This window comes from Hyperolius riggenbachi, chromosome 9, assembly GCF_040937935.1.
Source record: "Hyperolius riggenbachi isolate aHypRig1 chromosome 9, aHypRig1.pri, whole genome shotgun sequence".
NCBI classification, from domain to species: domain Eukaryota; kingdom Metazoa; phylum Chordata; class Amphibia; order Anura; family Hyperoliidae; genus Hyperolius; species Hyperolius riggenbachi.
In genome coordinates, this window is record NC_090654.1 from 176,186,523 (window position 1) to 176,205,867 (window position 19,345).

At 42.0% G+C, this 19,345-nt stretch overlaps 1 protein-coding gene across 6 annotated transcripts in view; it reads left to right on the forward strand.

The window, feature by feature from the left end:
- The window catches only part of FLNB (filamin B), a 353,424-nt gene that overhangs the window by 159,558 nt on the left and 174,521 nt on the right, over window positions 1–19,345 (forward strand). For all 6 annotated transcript variants that reach the window (XM_068253736.1, XM_068253731.1, XM_068253732.1 and 3 more), the window contains exons 7-9: window positions 229–391; window positions 6,666–6,866; window positions 18,642–18,779. In XM_068253736.1, the coding sequence (XP_068109837.1) occupies window positions 229–391; window positions 6,666–6,866; window positions 18,642–18,779 (502 nt within the window). The remainder of the gene's footprint in view (window positions 1–228; window positions 392–6,665; window positions 6,867–18,641; window positions 18,780–19,345) is intronic.

Consider the following 19,345-nt stretch of genomic DNA (forward strand, 5'->3'; position numbering starts at 1 on the left):
TTGAAAGAGATGAGGATGTGTAATCTTGCTTGAAGCCTCTGGTTTTAAACTGATCTTCTGTTTGGGAAATGTAATATTTAACAAGCCAAGGCAGGCATCGGCCCACCTCAGTTTTATGGCAGTGTCAATCTTTTAACACTCCACACTTGAATCTGCTGTTAGTTAAACCCAGTTCTAAGAGCCGTACAAGCTGCCCAAACTCCTTGTGTTTTATGTTGTGTTTTATAGGTTACCGTTCTCTTTGCCGGTCAGCATATTTCAAAGAGCCCATTTGAAGTGAACGTTGAGAAGGCTCAGGGAGACGCCAGTAAAGTCTCTGCGAAAGGGCCTGGACTGGAGGCAACTGGTAACATTGCCAATAAACCCACTTACTTCGATATTTATACAGCAGGTGTGTTCTGTTCTTATTCCTTATGTTGTTCATTTTTCAAAGCTGTATGTTTTGTATATGTTGTTTTTATGTTGGTGTTTTTTTTTTTGTGTTTGGCTAATTTATCAGGAGAGATGCCAAGAAACGAGCAAAGGAAACCTGTTGCTCAGAGTAACAAATTAGAACCCTTGATTAATTTACCAATGAAAACCTGATTGGTTGTGCTGGGCAGGAGCTTCAGTTTAGCTCCAGTTTCTTCTGTACCCCTCTTGATCAGTAAGTCTTCAGTGGTTATCTCTCATACATCAGGCTCAGGGTTGAATCCCACCGTGGAACTTTTATATTGCAGTGTTTGTGAATTTCCTCATAAATCTTTAAGATTTCCTGATACATCAGTCGACTTCCTCCCAAACCTGAAGTGAAAATTGACTTACGAGATGATTAATTATATGAGCTTCTTTACAAAGGGTAAACATAACAAAGAATTGCTTCTCATATTTTTATGTTCATTTAGGGCTTCATTTTATTGCTAGGTGCACACTGTGAGATTTTCTGGCACATTTACTGTCAGATCGTCCATTTCCAACAAGTCTGATCTGATTTACGATCATTTTCTGATAGAAGTGAACAGAAAACAGTCGGAAATCAATCGGAAATCAGATCAGACATGTTGAAAATAATCAGCGTGTAAAAGTCACAATGGTCGCGATTCTACGCGGTCACTGCATTTTTTTTTTTTTTTTACACGATTTTAATGCAAGTGAATGGGAGTGATTTTTTTCTCAAATCGCTGATGACCTAAAAGCACTTATAGGATGTCTGAGCTCTATATTGGCCTCCCCTGAATTGGCCTTAGACTACGATACATACACTACACCACACTGTACATACATAGACATATGACTATGGTAGGGATTGGATTGTAAGCCCCTCTAAGAGACAGTCAAACGACAAAACAATATACTCTGTGCAGCACTGCGGAAAATGGCCCTATATAAATACTAAATAATACTGTCCAACGTCATCTTCTTGTAAATGTCAATCACCTTTATGCCTTCTTCACCATATTTACTGATGCCTGTCCCTCAAAAAATGGGTTCTATGCAATGTTTCTAAAAAAAAAAGAAATGGGAAGAAAGCATTGTGTAAAACCCACTCTGGCCTTTTGTATTGCCCTCCCTGAGGGGCAAGTGAAGTTGAACAGTTGGTAGAAGGTTGTCATCCCTCCTGGAGAGGCATTGTGCTATCATCTGGCCATAATATATGATCCAGCAGCACTATCTCCTGGTTAGTGCTGAGGTAGATGTACTTGTTTTAGGTTGTCTCTTTATATGTGTGTCAAAATGTAAAAAAAAAAAATATCCAGAATTCATCCATCTTTTTAGGCAAGTTAAACCTGAATTCTGTCCGGGGCCTGGAGAGCGCCGTAACCTTTACAAAGCTGTGAATGAAGCCTGCTAATAGGTTTCATTGTGCAGGCGTGTCACCATAATATACATGTAGGTATTAATATCTAAATATTATACTTCTTCATGGAGAGAAAATGAAAATGGCTTATGTCATAGTGTGTATAATTACGCTCATATATCAGTTTGTGTTATTCTTTCCACGCTCTTCTATTTAGCTAATACGATTGCTCTGGTAATAGAGCCTCGGCTGAAATATTAGCCAGTTCCTCCTGCATGGCTAATTTTAGAACAGAAAACACAAAGGATGTTCTTATTCCACTGAGCACCGACTAGGGTTGCTGAGCCAAGTAAAACACGACGCGTGCCTTCTGCTGCTAGCTGTGTGCATGAAAGCTGAGGCTTCCTCCAGTGTCTACACCACCACGTACCCGCAGGCTGTCGCGGTCCTCTCTGCAAACAGCTTTGTGCTTAAAGTAAAGGTCAATTATCATAATCGATACCGGCATAGCGCCGCTGCGCTCAGTAGTCGAAAAGGCTTTATGTTGCCCTCCAAGCCCTTGAGATTAGGAATTGTGATTGCATTACCTACTGGTCATAGCAAAGAACAGGGTTTTACATTCTCTCCAGAGATCCAGAAATGCCATAGCAACACATCTATCTGGAGTTCTCATTCTCCATTTCCTTGTTTTCTAGCGCAGAACTTACTTTCAAGGTGATCTGGAGATACATTTCTTGGCCACATAAAGCCTGTCTGCAGGAAATGTATAGCTTTGGATTGCCCAGAAAGGAGTTAGGGCAATCTTAGTGAAGTTACAGAGATTGCGAGTACACAAGGGCTGCTGAGGTGCCCACAAGGGGTCCTCCTCCAGTTGCTGCACTAGGTCTTTATTGGTGCTATCGTGCTAATGGTGACCTCTGTATATGCTTTGAGCAGGGCTAATCATTGACTGACCATTCCATTCCTTTTTCCTTTACTTATAACCTTTTTTTTATTTTATTTTTAAAGCCATTTTGTGTGGCCTGTACAATGCATTTATCATACTGTATATACAGTGCTCGGGCCACCCAGTGTAAAATTTGAATTGAGGCCCAAACTCTGTAGCTACACCACTGGGGCATCTTTTGGGTTTGTATTTCTGTCTGTGTCATGTCCACGGCCAGCGCTGCCATACAGACAAAACGGGCAATTCTATACTTTGAATGACCAGGTTTCATATTAAAGCTATAGATGTCCCAGGAGGTCCAAGGAAAGGAAGGGATTAAATATCTCAGTGCCACAGGCAGCAACAAAACTTTAAGTACACATGTTTTTTTCTAAACCTTTTAGTATTCATTATCACAGGAAACTTTAACACATAATAATAACAAATTTCATTAATTAATACAAGGTGTTAAATAACTTCCCTTCCAGAGGTGGGTGCCTAATGTTTTTTTTTCTGACATCTAATTTTATATTACAGGAGATTTACAGAGCTAATTCCACGTATGTATAAGTTACGGCCAGAACCCGAAGTGTGGCCACTTTGCGTTCTGGCCAGCCATTTCAGGTTCTGGCCGGCCAATGTGCGAAGTGGCCGCAGCGCAGTGGGCAATGTTAGAAATGTAATGATTACAATAAGTTCAATGTATTTTACGGCCGGCTCGCTGCGGCCAAATGTATTACAACTTTAGGTAATTTAATGAAATGAAGCCGTCGGCTTTCGCATTGCCTCCTCTCCTCCTCCCCCCCCCCCCCCCCCCGCCTCTCTCCTCTCCCTGCCTCCTATACAATACGGAGCAGCCGGGGACATGCAGCCGGAGAGTCATTTGTCGCAGCAGGGGAAGCAGAGCGGGGAGGCTGCAGACATTGCTTCTACCAGCACCCGCTCTGCAGGAACAGCAGGATTCCCCTGCCACGACGAACGACTCTCGGGGACACGCATATCCCCGGCTGCTCCGTATTGTATAGGAGGCAGGGAGAGGAGAGAGGGGGGGAGGAGAGGAGACAGTGCGAAAGCCGGCGGCTTCATCTATTACATTGCCGCCGGCTTCATTTCATTAAATTAAGCAAGTTGTAATACATTTGGCCGCAGCGAGACGGCCGTAAAATACATTGAACTTATTGTAATCATTACATTTCTAGCAGTGGCCACACTTCGGGTTCTGGCCGTAACATATATATAAAATAAATATTGCAGTTGATTAATTCACTTTGCTGGATTAAGATTTACAGATGGCTATTAATACATTTTTCACATACCCTTGCCAGAGCAACTGCTTTGCTAGGACTACACAAACACCATTCTATCCATGATAAACAAATCCAAATGCTGATCAGTGCTAGTAGCTATAATAGATACTTAAAGGGATACTGTAGGGGGGTCAGGGGAAAATGAGTTGAACTTACCTGGGGCTTCTAATTGTCCCCCACAGACATCCTGTGTTGGCGCAGCCACTCACCGATGCTCCGGCCCCACTTCCGGTTCACTTCTGGAATTTCAGACTGAAAAGTCTGAAAACCACTGCGCCTGCGTTGCCGTGTCCTCGCTTCCCCTGATGTCATCAAGAGCGTACAGCGCAGGCCCAGTATGGTCTGTGTCTGCGCAGTACACTCCTGGTGACACGGGCGTGCAGGCGCAGTGGTTTTCTGACTTTTGAAGTCAGAAATTCCAGAAGTGAACTGGAGGCGGGGCCGGAGCATCGGTGAGTGGCTGCGCCAACACAGGATGTCTGCGGGGGACCATTAGAAGCCCCGGGTAAGTTCAGCTCATTTTCCCCCGACCCCCCTACAGTATCCCTTTAATACAGGTATAATGAAAATGTATGTTCAGTTCCTATAGTTAGTTACTAACCGTGTCATCATTTGGTGTCCACCATGAACCAATGATAATCCTTCCTGCTGTCAGGGAGGATTCCCATTTGTCTTTTGCAATCCAATGGGAGCTTTATGCTTCAGGTTGGACATGGATAGACAAATAGCATACATCTGCTTTTGCCCAGCTAAATCGTAGTCATTTATTTATTTATTTATTTATTTTTTTAAACTCTAGTGTGAACTGTCCCTAGAATCAATTAACCAAGTATACAGCATTATTGTTTGTTCCCCATTTTAATATATTTTAACTGTAGGCAGTGGCGTAGCTAAGGAGCTGTGGGCCCCGATGCAAGTTTTACAATGGGGCCCCCAAGCACTCCATACATAACAATTGATATGGCACACCAAAACCTGCCAATGGCAACTACAGTGTCAGAGGTGCAAGAAGGGGACGGGGAACAGTTTGTTAATGATTACTACTATTCTAAGTATCTATAGAAGTGATTATTATGAGCACAGGACCAATATAGAGCTAATACTGAAGCTGAGGGAGGGCCCTTTGGGGCCCCTCTGGCCCAAGGGCCCCGATGCAGTGGCTACCTCTGCAACCCCTATTGCTACGCCTCTGACTGTAGGTAAAAGCGAAGGCTTCGCTGAAAAATAAAATAAATCGGTGCTGTAGATGGTATTTAATCATTTGTTTTTAAAAACTAAAAAGCAAAACAAAAACAAAATACTTTTACTTTTTAGTCAGCAGCCATCCAGAAGAACCTGTTTTGTTGCAAACACTGTGTGGTGAACGTCACACCAGATCTCCTGTAAGGAGGCTGTTTAGTTTATCTGCAGACACACCCAGCTAACATTTGAAAGTTTAGGTTCTCAATGAGCTTAGCTGCTTCAGGATAGTTTTGATGCATATAGTTAGAAAAGTGATAGCTGCAAACAATTTGCAGTGTGCAACGTTTAATGCAGTTTGATGCCGTGCAACACTGGCCAATCAATAGTCCGCCACTTCTGCCACGCCCTTGATAGATCAATGCAAATATCAAGTCTTGTCGGATTGATAGTCAATTGGTGTTAGGTATAAAGTTCCCTCAGACATTTTTGGGCTATGGAATTTTACCGTATTCGAACAGAGTGATTGAAACTGCCAGGAATTCAACAGGAAACTCCCTTAAGTATACATGTTTTTCATTGTTAATATTTTTGTTGATGCATCATTATTTAATAGTATTTGTGAATTTACATTGGAATGTCCATAGGTGCTCATTGTAGTGAGACGTGTGCTGGACTACTAAAATCAGAGGCAGAACAACTAACTTATAACCCTTGTCGGGAGACTGCTGTCATTCTTACTTATTAGTCATGATTAAAGAGATGACAATTTTCTGAGCTAATGAAAATTAGCTGCAAACGGCATTCAGCTTAGAAATGAGTTGGACATTCACAGTAGCTGCTGATCAGGATTGGCTTCTTTCCAAGCTGCCTGGGTATGCAAAATAATTGCAGAAAACTCAGAAGATAAGCATCTTATATGTTGTCTTTATAAAGGTGGCCACACACAATACAATAAAATTATCAGATTTTACGTTAATTCCATAAATATGATCGGATCTCCTGAAAAAATCTAAAGTTTTTTTAATTCGATTGAAAAATCCGATCGGGTTTCCCGGGTTTTTTTTTTTCCGATTTTAATCGATCCGGAATGCTGGAAAATTTTCTTCAACTTTTCTAAAGATTGTATGGTGTGTGTTAGATTGTCAATTTATTAATATACACACCATAGCAATTTTCTCAGTTTCCAATCATTTTTAATTGGGGAATAATTGAACATATGTGTGTGGAACATTGGTCAAATTTTTGAAATGTTAGTCAGTCAGAAAAATTGATTGCAATTCTTGAATTGAACAGATATTTAAAAGATTGTATGGTGCGTGGCCACCTTTAGGTATCTAGCCATACTGGGTTTCCTGTTTAGCAAAACTTTAACAGTGCTTGTTGTATGTACCTTGTCTCACCATTTCTTTTTTACCATAAAGCTCATTTTCTTTCTATATTTGTGTCTTAAATCTTTCTCTGATGTCCACTGTAGGGGCTGGTGTTGGAGATATTCACATAGAAGTAATAGATCCTCAGAGCAGGAACAATACTGTGGATATTGCACTTGAAGATAAAGGAAATTGTGTATACCGCTGTACCTACAAACCGGTGAGACCCGGACCTCATAGTGTGGGCATCACATTTGGAGGGGAAGTCACGCCTAAAAGTCCTTATGTGGTCAACATTGGTGAACGTAAGTGACACAGTCTTGCATACATATGTGCTCTTATTACAACTCTTACAGGAAGTTTGAAGAAAAAAAATCTTACTGGCCTACGTTGTAGAACCAATATACTTTTACATTGTTTATTTATTTTTTTGCCCTAGGATATTGGAGGCATTAAAGATTGCTGCCACATCCATGCCCTAACGTATGACTACATACAACTGTCTTTTACGATACAAAGTTGTTGTTTTTTTGGTTTGTTATTAACTCTAAATCTGTTTAATATTCAAGGGGTAAAGGGATAAGTGGACTTCCTTCCATTTTTCTTATAAAGAATTGGGGTACAGCCCCCTACTGTCCACCCATTCAGTGCTTTCTGTAGTGCCCAAAGGCGGCAGTCAGCTGATGCTAACTTGGTGACAAAGACTGGAAAAAGAGCCTTTCTACATTACTGTGACACATATATAATGCTGTACGGCTATAAAGTCCACCCCCAGTCTACATTGCCTGCTGTTTCAATCATGGGAGACTACTAATGGGAGGCATGCAAGTAAACGCTCCTAATGGGAGGCATGCAAGTAGGCTGTTGCACCCAAAAACTCTAGGTGCTGCCACTGGGGATTCTGCTTGTTTCTGGAGGGCATTAGTGTACATACATTTTAAGTCCACTTATACTGTAAAGCCAAAATCTAGTCAAAATGGCTTTCCTAACTGGAGAGACTGCAGTAAATCCCAGATATTCTGATCTTCTTTTGCTTGATCACCTAGCACAAAACAATTGGGATTGAAAAAGTGTTTAAGACTTATTGAAAATGAAGAACATCTGTAGATTTGTTTATTATCTGTTTTCTAGATGGTGAAATTTTAAGCATGTTTTTTGTTTTTTTGTTTTTTACAAAAAAAATGCTGACACAAAATGTACACATTTGTTCTTGTATCCAAGGTGAAGATAGTTTTGCTGAGGTGACTTGACTATTCCTGGGATCTTGCCAAGACCTTTTTGATCAGTTTTGAAATATCTTGGCATGCACAGTAATATCTGATAACTGGCTTCTTGCTTTGTTGAGACTTTTCTGTTCTGCTCTCTTCTGCTTTGCTTTCATCTGCTTCCTCCTTCCTGCTGCTCCAGATCTCTGCTTCCCTCTTCTGAGCTCTGCTGCCCCACTGGTGGGATAAAGGACGTCACAACTGCTTATGCCTCATATTTGTGTTCAGGCAAGGGCTGGTAAGAGTCTGCAGGTTGATGCTTGGATTCCATCCCCATGTGATTTGTTTTGTGTGCCCCAAATATGTTACATTCCTCAATCCATCAAGTTTACCCTGTCTTTACTAATCAGTGGCTTAGAGACTTCTTGGCTCTAGAGGAACTATCATAAACAGGACAGCACAGTGGAGTAGTGATTAGATCTCTCGCCTTGTAGTGCAGGGTCCCTAGTTCAAATCCCAGCCAGGGCACTATCTGCATGCAGTTTGTATGTTCTCCCCGTGTCTGCTTGGGTTAATTGGATTCCCCCTAAAATTGCCCTAGACTACGATACATACATCTAAGACATTCTATATGACTATGGTAGGGATTAGATTGCAAGCTCCTTTGAGGGACACTTAAGTGACAAGACAGTATATACTCTGTATAGTGTTGCAGAAGATGTTTGCACTATAAATGCTAAATGAGGATAATAATAATGAACTTTTAAACCATTTAGTTTGGACAGGGCCAAGACCACTTTATATGCTGTCCTTACTACTGGGAAAATAGATTTTTTTTTTTTAATTTCAAATTTTATTTTCATAAATCTGTGTGTGTGGACGTAATCCATATGCAGTATTTATAGAGGAGCTGTTAGGTATAGGGTCTCAGAGAAAAAAAAGCACATATATCAGTAGCTAAATATTGGCTGTACTTACATTACCTATGCATTTCACTGTCCACGTTTGGATTTCACAGAATTTTTATATAGTATTTGCAGAGAATGATGCTCCTGACAGCTCATGGCAGGTTCCATGTTTGTCTGTCTTGTATGAAGCCAATTGTGATGTCATATCCTCCCTTTCCTTGCTTCCTGATGATTCGACTCACAAAAAAGATCAGGATCAAAGATCCTAATGGTTCATGATCCGGACAACACTACTGTGCAGTGAATATTAATTAGCCATGTGGCTAGGAACAATAGCGACTCAAGCAGTATACTCTAACCGAACATGTGCCCTGTGAACAGCACATTGATTTTTCAGTGCTGTGAGTTTAGGCTGCTGTTACAAGCTGCTGTAACATGAGCTTGTAACTTCCCACTGTGAAAGCAGCCTTAGGGCGGCATAGGGAAATGAAGGTGAGGACCAAGGGAGTGTAGTGGGGAGAAGAAGCAGCCCCAGAATGCTTTGCAGTATCTGTAATGCGTCCTGCCGGCCTCCTTAGGAGCTTGGGAATGCAGAGCCTTGCTGTCCAGCAAACATCAAAGTAAGAGAGATTTTTAACTTCAGTATTGCCTTTTTGGCTTCCTTCTAAACTGTTTAACACAGGAGAATAGAGGTTTAAATTGGCTTTTGCAGCCTGACAGTTATTCTTTAACACAAGATTTTGTCCATTTGATCACATAAAATACATGACTTGGCGTATAAAAGTAGGATAACTGTTAACAAAGGATAGTTGTATTTACAGTACTTCTCTGTTGAGCTTTATTATGCATGTGTGCTGCCAGCACACTAACAATTATACAAAGAAAGGAAAAGATAGAAGATAATAAAAGGAAGGGAAGAAAGACAGAGAAGGGAGGAAGAACAAGGTATAGAGGTCTGGACTCATTGGTCTTCCACCACATTTCCATGCCTTGTTACAGCATGGAATTTGTCTCATGGTCTGCCCAAGATGCCCATATGTTGTTGAATTTTTGTGTGCATCCCCTACTGTCTATGCAATTTTATATAGAGTTAAGGCTTGATTTATGACATTTTTCCCATGAGTTTAGAGTAGTGGGGATTGGCTTTCCTTTTCAGTGTAATTTCCTAGTAGCAGAGATATTTGACTAAGAGTTGCTTATGTTTATTATGGAAATGTCTCTTCCACGATTCCCAATAAACATTCCTTGGCGGTTCCCACCAAATGAGCGCCTGTGAGTTTTCCAATCGTAGTAATAACTCCTGAACATGGGGCTTGTGAATATTTACAGTCAAAGAACATATGCAGCAAGTCCCCCATAAATTTAGAGCATCTATAACGGTACTGACTGACCGACTTGTTGAAATTATGTAGTTCACATACAGCGGGAGCAAAAGTTTGGGCAACCTTGTTAATTGTCATGATTTTCCTGTATAAATCGTTGGTTGTTACAATAAAAAATGTCAGTTAAATATATCATATAGGAGAAGTGAAATGAAGTTCATTAGATTTACAGAAAGTGTGAAATAATTGTTTAAACAAAATTAGGCAGGTGTATAAATGTGGGCACCACAAAAAAGAAATGAAATCAATATTTAGTAGATCCTCCTTTTGCAGAAATTACAGCCTCTAAACGCCTCCTGTAGGTTCCAATGAGAGTCTGGATTCTGGTTGAAGGTATTTTGGATCATTCCTCTCCAAAACATCTCCAGTTCATTCAGGTTTGATGGCTTCCGAGCATGGACAGTTCTCTTTAACTTACACCACAGATTTTCAATTATATTCAGGTCTGGGGACTGAGATGGCCATTCCGGAACTTGTACTTGTTCCTCTGCATGAATGCCTTAGTGGATTTTGAGCAGTGTTTAGGGTCATTGTCTTGTTGAAAGATCCAGCCCTGGCGCAGCTTCAGCTTTTTCACTGATTCCTGGACATTGTTCTCCAAAATCTGCTGATACGGAGTGGAATCCACAGCCCCACAGCATCATGGACCCACCACCATATTTTTCTGTAGGTAGCAGGAGTTTTTCTTGGAATGCTGTGATGTTTTTCCTCAAATGCATACAGGCCCGGATTTCTGGGGAGGTCACAGAGGCCATGGCCTAGGGCGATAAAAATCAGCAGGGCGCAGGACTTGGAGAGATCAGAGGTAACATGTCAAAGTAAATCACCTCACCTGCTTTGCTCTGGTCTGCCTGAATTCCAGAGATCCCTGCATCTCTCTTACTTGTGCAAAGTGTGTGTTATGGCAGTCAGCATCTGCTGTCACCTGTATGATGAGGGGACAAACCATCTTCTGTGAGAAGAAAAATATATGGGCTCAAGTAGCAGAACTCTTGAGTTCTGATTAGTTTTTCTCATGCAGCACGCATTCACAGGCAGGAATTAGCAGCTCTCCCCCTCCCTGACTGATGTTAGTTTATTACTAGTAGGTCAGTGCTGTTAAAGACCTCAGATCTGTTAAATTTATGGCTTTTTTTTTTCCTCCTAGAGAATGACAACAACATTCTTTGTGCTACAGTTTAACTCTTTCCTGGCTTTTTTTGCCAGCAAAGTACTGTGTTGACCATCAGTGAAAGCAGGATGTTTTGAAACAGAATGACAACTGTGTTACATTTATTTATATTTACAAAACAATCAATGCATCTCCTGCTGACTGTATATATAGCTGTGTGCCTAACATCTTGTATACAGTAACAAAGTCTGAAGATGGCTCATTAACCAAAGGCTCACTGTTTTTCTTTTGGTTAGCCAATAAAATGTGTTATTCTGTTATAAAACTTCCTGCTGACTGATTTTAAGATCTGTCTTAAGTGCTAAATTGTCACTGTGTAAAGTACACCTGAGCTTATGCTGGGTAAACACACTGCACATTTCTGACAGCTTTACTGTCAGATCAACTATTTCCAACATGTCCAATCTGCTTTCCAATCAATTTTCTGAATGATTTTTCATAGAAGTGAACAGCAAATTGATCGAAAAATTGAAATTAGATCAGACATGATGGAAATCATCGACCTGACAGTAAATCTGTCAGAAAATTGCATCATGTGTACCTAGCATTACACTACATCTATGCCAGTGTGTGTAGTGTCGGATCCTTCTACTTACCTGTTCTCTGTTTTGGATGGGCTTCTCTGCATTGTGCTGCACTGTCCCCTATTTGTGGCTCTGACGGCAGCAAGTAGCACAGAGGACAAAGAAGCAGCGCTGTCCACTGGGGCTCCTTGTGATTTTGCACTCTTGTATGCAGGTGCACAGGAGCCGAGGGAGTGTTATGGGTATGTGTACTTGACAAGTGCTGCTGAGTGCTCATACATGAGCATCAGTTCTGAAGTATGCAAGCCCAGAACACTATCGCCTGCTGTGCATGCAGACAGGAGCGCAAAATTACATGTAGTGGACAGAGCATGCACTGCTTCTTTGTTGAACGGGGCAAAGCAGCAAAACCGAGGGGGGCCCGTTCAAACTAGTCAGAGTTGGACAGAATGGGGGGGGGGCGGTTGGTGACATCCGGCCTAGGGCGCTGGAAAATACAAATTCGGCCCTAAATGCATAATGCCCCTTGTTATGCCCAAATAACTCAATTTTAGTTTCATCAGTCCACACCACCTTATTCCAAAATGAAGCTGGCTTGTCCAAATGTGCTTTAGCATACCTCAAGCGGCTTTGTTTGTGCTGTAGGCGGAGAAGAGTCTTCCCCCGCATCACTCTCGCATACTGCATCTCCTTGTGTAAAGTGCGCCGCATGGTTGAACAATGCACAGTGACTCCATCTGCAGCAAGATGATGTTGTAGGTCTTTGGTGCTGGTCTGTGGGGTGACTCTGATTGTTCTCACCATTTGTCGCTTCTGTTAATCAGACATTTTTCTTGGTCTGCCATTTAGAGCCTTAAAGGGAACCTTAACTGAACGGGGGGTAAAGAGTTTTACTTACCTGGGGCTATTACCAGCCCCCTGCAGCAATCCTGTGCCCGCGGCGCTGCTCTGGAATCCTCTGGTCCCCCGCTGTCACTTAGTTTCGTTTTTGACGACTCACCAGTCGCCGGCTGCCATGCGTATTATTGGACGCATTCACAAATGCAATTAGCGTTATTGCGGACCGCAACGCGTACAAAAATACGTGTTGCGGTCCGCAATAGCGCTAATTGCATTGGTGAATGCGTCCAATAATACGCATGACGGCCGGCGCATAATACGCATGACGGCCTTGCTGCAGGGGGCTGGTAATAGCCCCAGGTAAGTAAAACTCTTTACCCCCCGTTCAGTTAAGTTTCCCTTTAATCTTGACCTAAGCCTGTGGTCTTACATTACCTCAATATGTTCCTAACTGTGGAAACAGACAGCTGAAATCTCTGAGACCGCTTTCTGTATCCTTCCCCTAAACCACAATTGTGAACAATCTTTGTCTTCAGGTCATTTGAGAGTTGTTTTGAGACTCCATGTTGCTACTCTTCAGAAAAAAAAATAAGAGGAGGGAAACTTACAATTGACCCCCTTAAATACTCTTTCTCATAATTGGATTCACCTGTGTATGGAGGTCAGGGGTCACTGAGCTTACCAAACCAATTTGAGTTCCCAATCATGGGGGAGCAATTCTCCAAGAATTCTTATTGATTTTCAGCATTTATACAACACAGGTAGACCAGCGAAACATTTTGGCAACATTGCCTTTGTCAAGTACTTGATCAACATTTGTTCCAGTTCAGTGTTGCATGAAACGTTGTGCTGGTCTATATGTGTTGTATAACCGCTGAAAATAAATAAGAATTCTTAGAGAATTGCTCCCACATGATTGGTCGAGTCCGGATTGGATTTGTATACATTGCACTGGAGTTTGTGAGGTTTGATGGGCCCTCATACTAGTCTGTAACTCACAGCGTTATAAGGACAGTAGGTTAACCCTATTAGTCTGCATCACTGAAAAGTTCACAAACTAGCAGGTAGATTAGCAGATTCGTTTTTAACTATTCAATCCCTGGCCAGCTGAATTGCTAATGGTTATGGCCACTGGAGATGCTTGGAGATCTTGAGATGCTGTAATAAACTAGCTCAATGGGCAAGGCAGCATTATAAGGGAAATCACTGACCAAGGTTGAGGAAAACGGTCAGACAGTGCATCAGCATAACTATAGATATCAGTCACATGACCAATCATCTACTGGTGCATTGCTCTGAAATGTAGCACTTGAAATAACTTTCTCTTGTACCTCTCAAATGAGGGGCACCGGTGCTGCTTTAAAGGACAACTGAAGTGAGAGGGATATAGGGGCTTCCATATTTACTGTATTTTTTTTAAAACTATACCAGTTGCCCGGCTGTCCTGCTGATCCTCTGCCTCTAATACTTTTAGCCATATACCCTGAACAAGCATGCATGTCAGATGTTTCTGACTGAAGTCTGACTGGATTAGCTGCATACTTGTTTCAGGGGAGTAATCCAGATACTGCTGAAGCCAAGATGATCTGCAGGACTTCCAGGCAACTGGTATTATTTGAAAATAAATTAATATGGCAGCCTCCATATCTCTCTAAGTTTAGGTGTCCTTTAATATATTGCCCTGTCTGCATGTTTTATTCTGTCTTGGGCTAAGAGCAGGTAAGGAAAACATTCTAAGCTGTTAAGGGCTCATTCACACTTGTGTGTGGTGCTGTCCGTCACCACACATATTGTCTGCAATGCAGGTAGCATGAAAGTCTGCAGATTTTTATACTACCATTAAGACATTTATAACGTGGCCAGGAACATCCTAACGCACAACATATGACTTTTCATGCATTTTTTCATTGCATGATAATGGAAGCCCCCAACGTATGCGATTCCATGCATTGCAACACATTGCACGAAATCGCGTTTGTGCATGCGTTGCCCAATGTGAATGAACCCTGAAAGAGAACCCGAGGTGGGATTTACTTATGCTAGTGGGGCACAGAGGCTGGTTGTGCACACTAACACCAGCCTCTGTTGCCCCATGGGGTGCCTCCAAGACCCCCCTGCGTGTCGCTATACCCCCCGCAGTGCTGACGACACGCAGCGTGTCGCCAGCACAATGTTTACCTCTCGCCTGTCTGTTAGCGCCGCTCCCCCGCCTCCTCCGTATCGGTGCTACCCGCCCGCGTCACTTCCCTCCAATCAGCGGGAGGGAAGGGACGCGGGCGGGTAGCGCTGATACGGAGGAGGCGGGGGAGCGGCGCTAACAGACAGGCGAGAGGTAAACATTGTGCTGGCGACACGCTGCATGTCGCCAGCTCTGCGGGGGGTATAGCGGCGCGCAGGGGGGTCTTGGAGGCACACCATGGGGCAACAGAGGCTGGTGTTAGTGTGCACAACCAGCCTCTGTGCCTCACTAGCATAAGTAAATCCCACCTCGGGTTCTCTTGAAGGCCCGTACACACGCTCAACAAAAACTGCCTGATTGTCGTCTGACTTTAGGCTGTTGAACGACAATCAGGCATGTGTACGCATGAAAACACCTTGATGAGCAACTGATAACAGGCGTTGCACCCGATCCAATTGCGGATCTATGTTGGCCTACGGTCGTCTGATATTGGGCAGTTGGTCCGTGTGTGCGAGTTGTTTGAATCACTTGTACGTGTTTTGAATGTGTTTTGTCTGTCTAGACTTGTGAACATAAAGGTCGTGGAGGTTATCAGGTCGTGCGGTTCGTCAGGTCATGAATGCCATCATGTGCATGTTGTGCACTCGTTGAGAGTGTGTATGAGCCTTTTGTCTGGAAGGTGTTTTATAGAAGTGATTAAGAAGTGCTCATTATAATCTCGGACCTGTAGATGTATATCAGAGTTCTGATTAGAAAGTGTTCTACAGACAAATGAGAACTGTGCATGCATTGGAGGCATTGTTCTATCTTCTGTGTATTCAGTTTGGCAATAGAGGTAGCCATACACCTGACTATTGTGGGCAGATTTGGCAGAGAGACAAATTTATCTCTAATCGTATCTGATTAGAGATACATTTTTCTTTGTCAAAACTGCCCATATACTACAGGCTGATTTCAGCATTAAAACTTCAGGGAATCGGCTGAGCCTGCCGCGTCCGCCCCGCTGCTGCCCCCCCCCCCCCTAATGTATTAATGTGCCCCCGTGTGGGCATTTATATATTACCTGTCCTGTAGCAGCCTCCGCATGGTGTCCGTCCGTGTCTCCGGGTTCTAACAGCTGCGTACACGCTAGGGGTGCATCGCATCTGACGTCAGACGCTATGCACTGCTAGCGTGTATAAATGTATTGCGGCTGTTAGAACCCGGCAAGATGGACGGACACCGCACGGAGGCAGCCACAGGACAGGAAATGTATAAATGCACACACTTGGGGGGGAATGCAACATTTATACATTGCGGCGGGAACTGCAGGGGTTTCGTCTCTTGTTCCACAATCGCTCATCTTGCAACATGCGCGATAAACAATGCCAATTTTTGGCCCGAAATTGGTCGCTTTGTCGGTCGGGCATGCACTTGGCAGCACCGATTTTCATCCAATTCGATTATAATCGAATTGGATGGTCGATTGGCCGCAAAGTCGTCTGATGTATGGCCACCTTAACAAGCCAAATACATCAGTAAATTTGTGATTGGAAAGATGCCTAAAGTTTACCATACATGATTCAACCAACTTGCTCAGGTTTCCGTTTTTTTTTAAGAGAAATGATTGATTGTGTGAAAAATTGTAAAATATTTTTTTTCAATTGAGAAAAAATAAAAGATTTAATTTTGCAAATTTTATTTCATCTGATATGTTGAAAAATAAAGATAAAAAATGTTTATTCGATCATATTTTTTTTTTCACTGTTCAAAAAAACAAACAAAAATGATATGCTTATGGTATATTGGTTGAATAGTATATGGCCACCTGTAGGCTTATATTCTGACTTTGATACATTATACGTTTTGCTAACAGCAATCGCTTTTTCACGTCTCGTTTGGGTCTCTCACTAGTATTACAGTGGCCCCAACTCTAGTAAAATTGTGGTGAGCTTACCTGCATAAGAAAGTCCAGTATACGCTGCAAGTCTTATTACTTTTCCAAAAATATTTGCACATGACCTCAGATCCTCTCTCCTTGCTCATTCCCCTTGCAGACATTACCATAGCTGACTGTCTGCATTTTATAGGCCTCACTGGTGTAAATATACATTATTTCCATGTGTGGGTTTCTTAGATGTGATACTGAAAGCGGATAATGAACTATTTTTAGACTACTGTTAGTTTTTTTTTTCTTCCGGCTATAATGTAGATGACTGTATGACCTTCTCTGTGCTGGAAATGCCTGGAGGTGGTTGGGCACAACTGTTATGCCAGCCAGTATGCCCTCTTTGTCCCTCCTTGTGGATGGTGTGCTCATCGAAGGGGTGATCAGAAGCCAGTACCCCTTTTTCTCTTTTATAGGTGTTACATATCCATTTACAGTATCCTGTATGCAAATACTGAAAACTACCCGATTAATAAGATTTAAAATTCATCCATTCCATAGATTCACACAGCCTCGCATTACTATACAAAGGCAACTTAACACCTTAAAGAGGATGTCCAGTGAAAATAATGTAATAAAAAAAGTGCTTCATTTTTACAATAATTATGTATAAATGATTTAGTCAGTGTTTGCCCATTGTAAAATCTTTTAAATCCCTGATTTATAGTCTGACATTTATTACATGGTGACATTTTACTGTTGGCAGGTGATGCAGCTGCTGCATGCTTTTTTGGCAGTTGGAAACAGCTGTAAACAGCTATTTCCCACAATGCAGCAAGGTTAGATTTGGTAAAATTGAATGAAAAAGATTGTATTGTTAGTGGCCACCTTTAGAGAGCGAAAGCTACACTTTCGCTACGGCCACATACTGTTTACCGTAGAGTATAGCCCAAAGATTCTGTACTACAATGGTGAAGAGTTGAAATGCTAGTAGTACTTCACTGTTACAGCTAACCAATGGTTCAGAGTAGACAACACCATGTGATCATTGAGTGGTGTCAGACTAATATAGAGAACACACAGAATTCTGCCTGGCGTGCTTTCACTGGCAGCTTGCATCCTGAGCATACTGCTGACCGCACAAACAAGATGGTGACGCCCATGTACAGGGGGAAAAAAAAAAGAAGTAATACTGGAAACATACTACAGTAAATGTGTTTATTATTTCAAAATGTGTTTATTATTTCACAGATTCGAAGTCTGCATGAAGAAGAGACTTGTTTGAGGCTAGTTGTCCTTTCAGTGATAGAGTCCTAAGTTCCATTCACAGCCTGGATACTAGTTTCATGGAGGTTGTGGGGGTTTTACCTGGGCAGTGCGGTTTCCTCCCACATCCCAAGAACACCTTGTTTAAGGTTTTTAGTTCCCCCCTGAAGTTGACCATAGACTTTGGTAGGGACATATGACTGTAGAAGGCATTCGATTGTGAGCTCCTCTAAGAAACCTTTAATGACATGACTATGTGCTCTGTAAAGCACTGTGGAAGTGGCAGTGCCATATGAATACATTAAGTGCAAACAGTTGAACATTTTTCCTAATGGCTTTCAATATTGTATTCTTATGAAAGGCCTTTGGAACAAATTACCCCTATTGTCGCCTTAACTGAAGTAGTTCTTTGACTTTGTTGTCCTTAAAACTTGCTATCCTAGACCTTAATTTTTGTTGCCTGACTTTTTGTTATGTAATGTGTGATGTACATAAGTTTGCTACATGTTCCATATGCAAAGTACCTTGCCTCCTAGCCCCTGAAGACTGCTTCTCAGTGCACGTGTGGTGTGTATTTCACAAATCCTTACTGATAGTGACACCTGCTTTATCCATCACATCTAATCCGCCTGTCTCCCGTCCTGTCGTACGCATGGAGAACATGTTGGCATTACACAGATTGCATTAACCGCATATAAGTGTCTAAGTAAGTGTTCCTATCTCTTTCCTTGTCAACAGCTTGCAACCCAAACGCCTGCCGAGCCAGCGGACGTGGCTTGCAGCCCAAAGGCGTCAGGATTAGAGAAACTGCTGATTTTAAGGTCGACACCAGGACTGCAGGAAGTGGTGACCTCCATGTTTCGGTGAAGGGGCCAAGTAAGTGTCTGCTATTGTTCCACCGTGTGCAAACACTCCCTCTGTCTTGGGTCTATTTATTATAATACGTTAATGCAGAAATCTCCTCTCTGCTGCTGCCAAATAAAATAGCTTTCTCTAGGCAATGGATATCCCAGCTATTTTCTCTTTGCTTTCAGAGCGAGGAGTGGACATGACAAATCACTGTCCTCTAGAACTTTTGAACAATAAAGTTTTATTTATCATTGTCCTTAGAGGAATGAATAATCCTCTATGAATGGATTGAATTTATTTTAAGCAGATTTTTAGTTTACATTTTCATTTGTAGATGTATATTTTAGCTTTGTTGTTGTAGAGCACCTATTATCAGCTCTCAGCAGAAAGCATGATTTGTGGTCTGGCTATGCTAATATATCAGTGCAGTCTACTCATTTAGTAGGAAAGAAATGCTAACATGGCTGTGCACAATGTGCGACTGTTGAAAACAGATGATTGGTTCCTTCTGTATGAATTCTCCTGGGTGAAATTGCTTGGAATTGAAGCAAAAGTGACGTGATCATGTAAAGTATTAATGAATATTCTGTAGT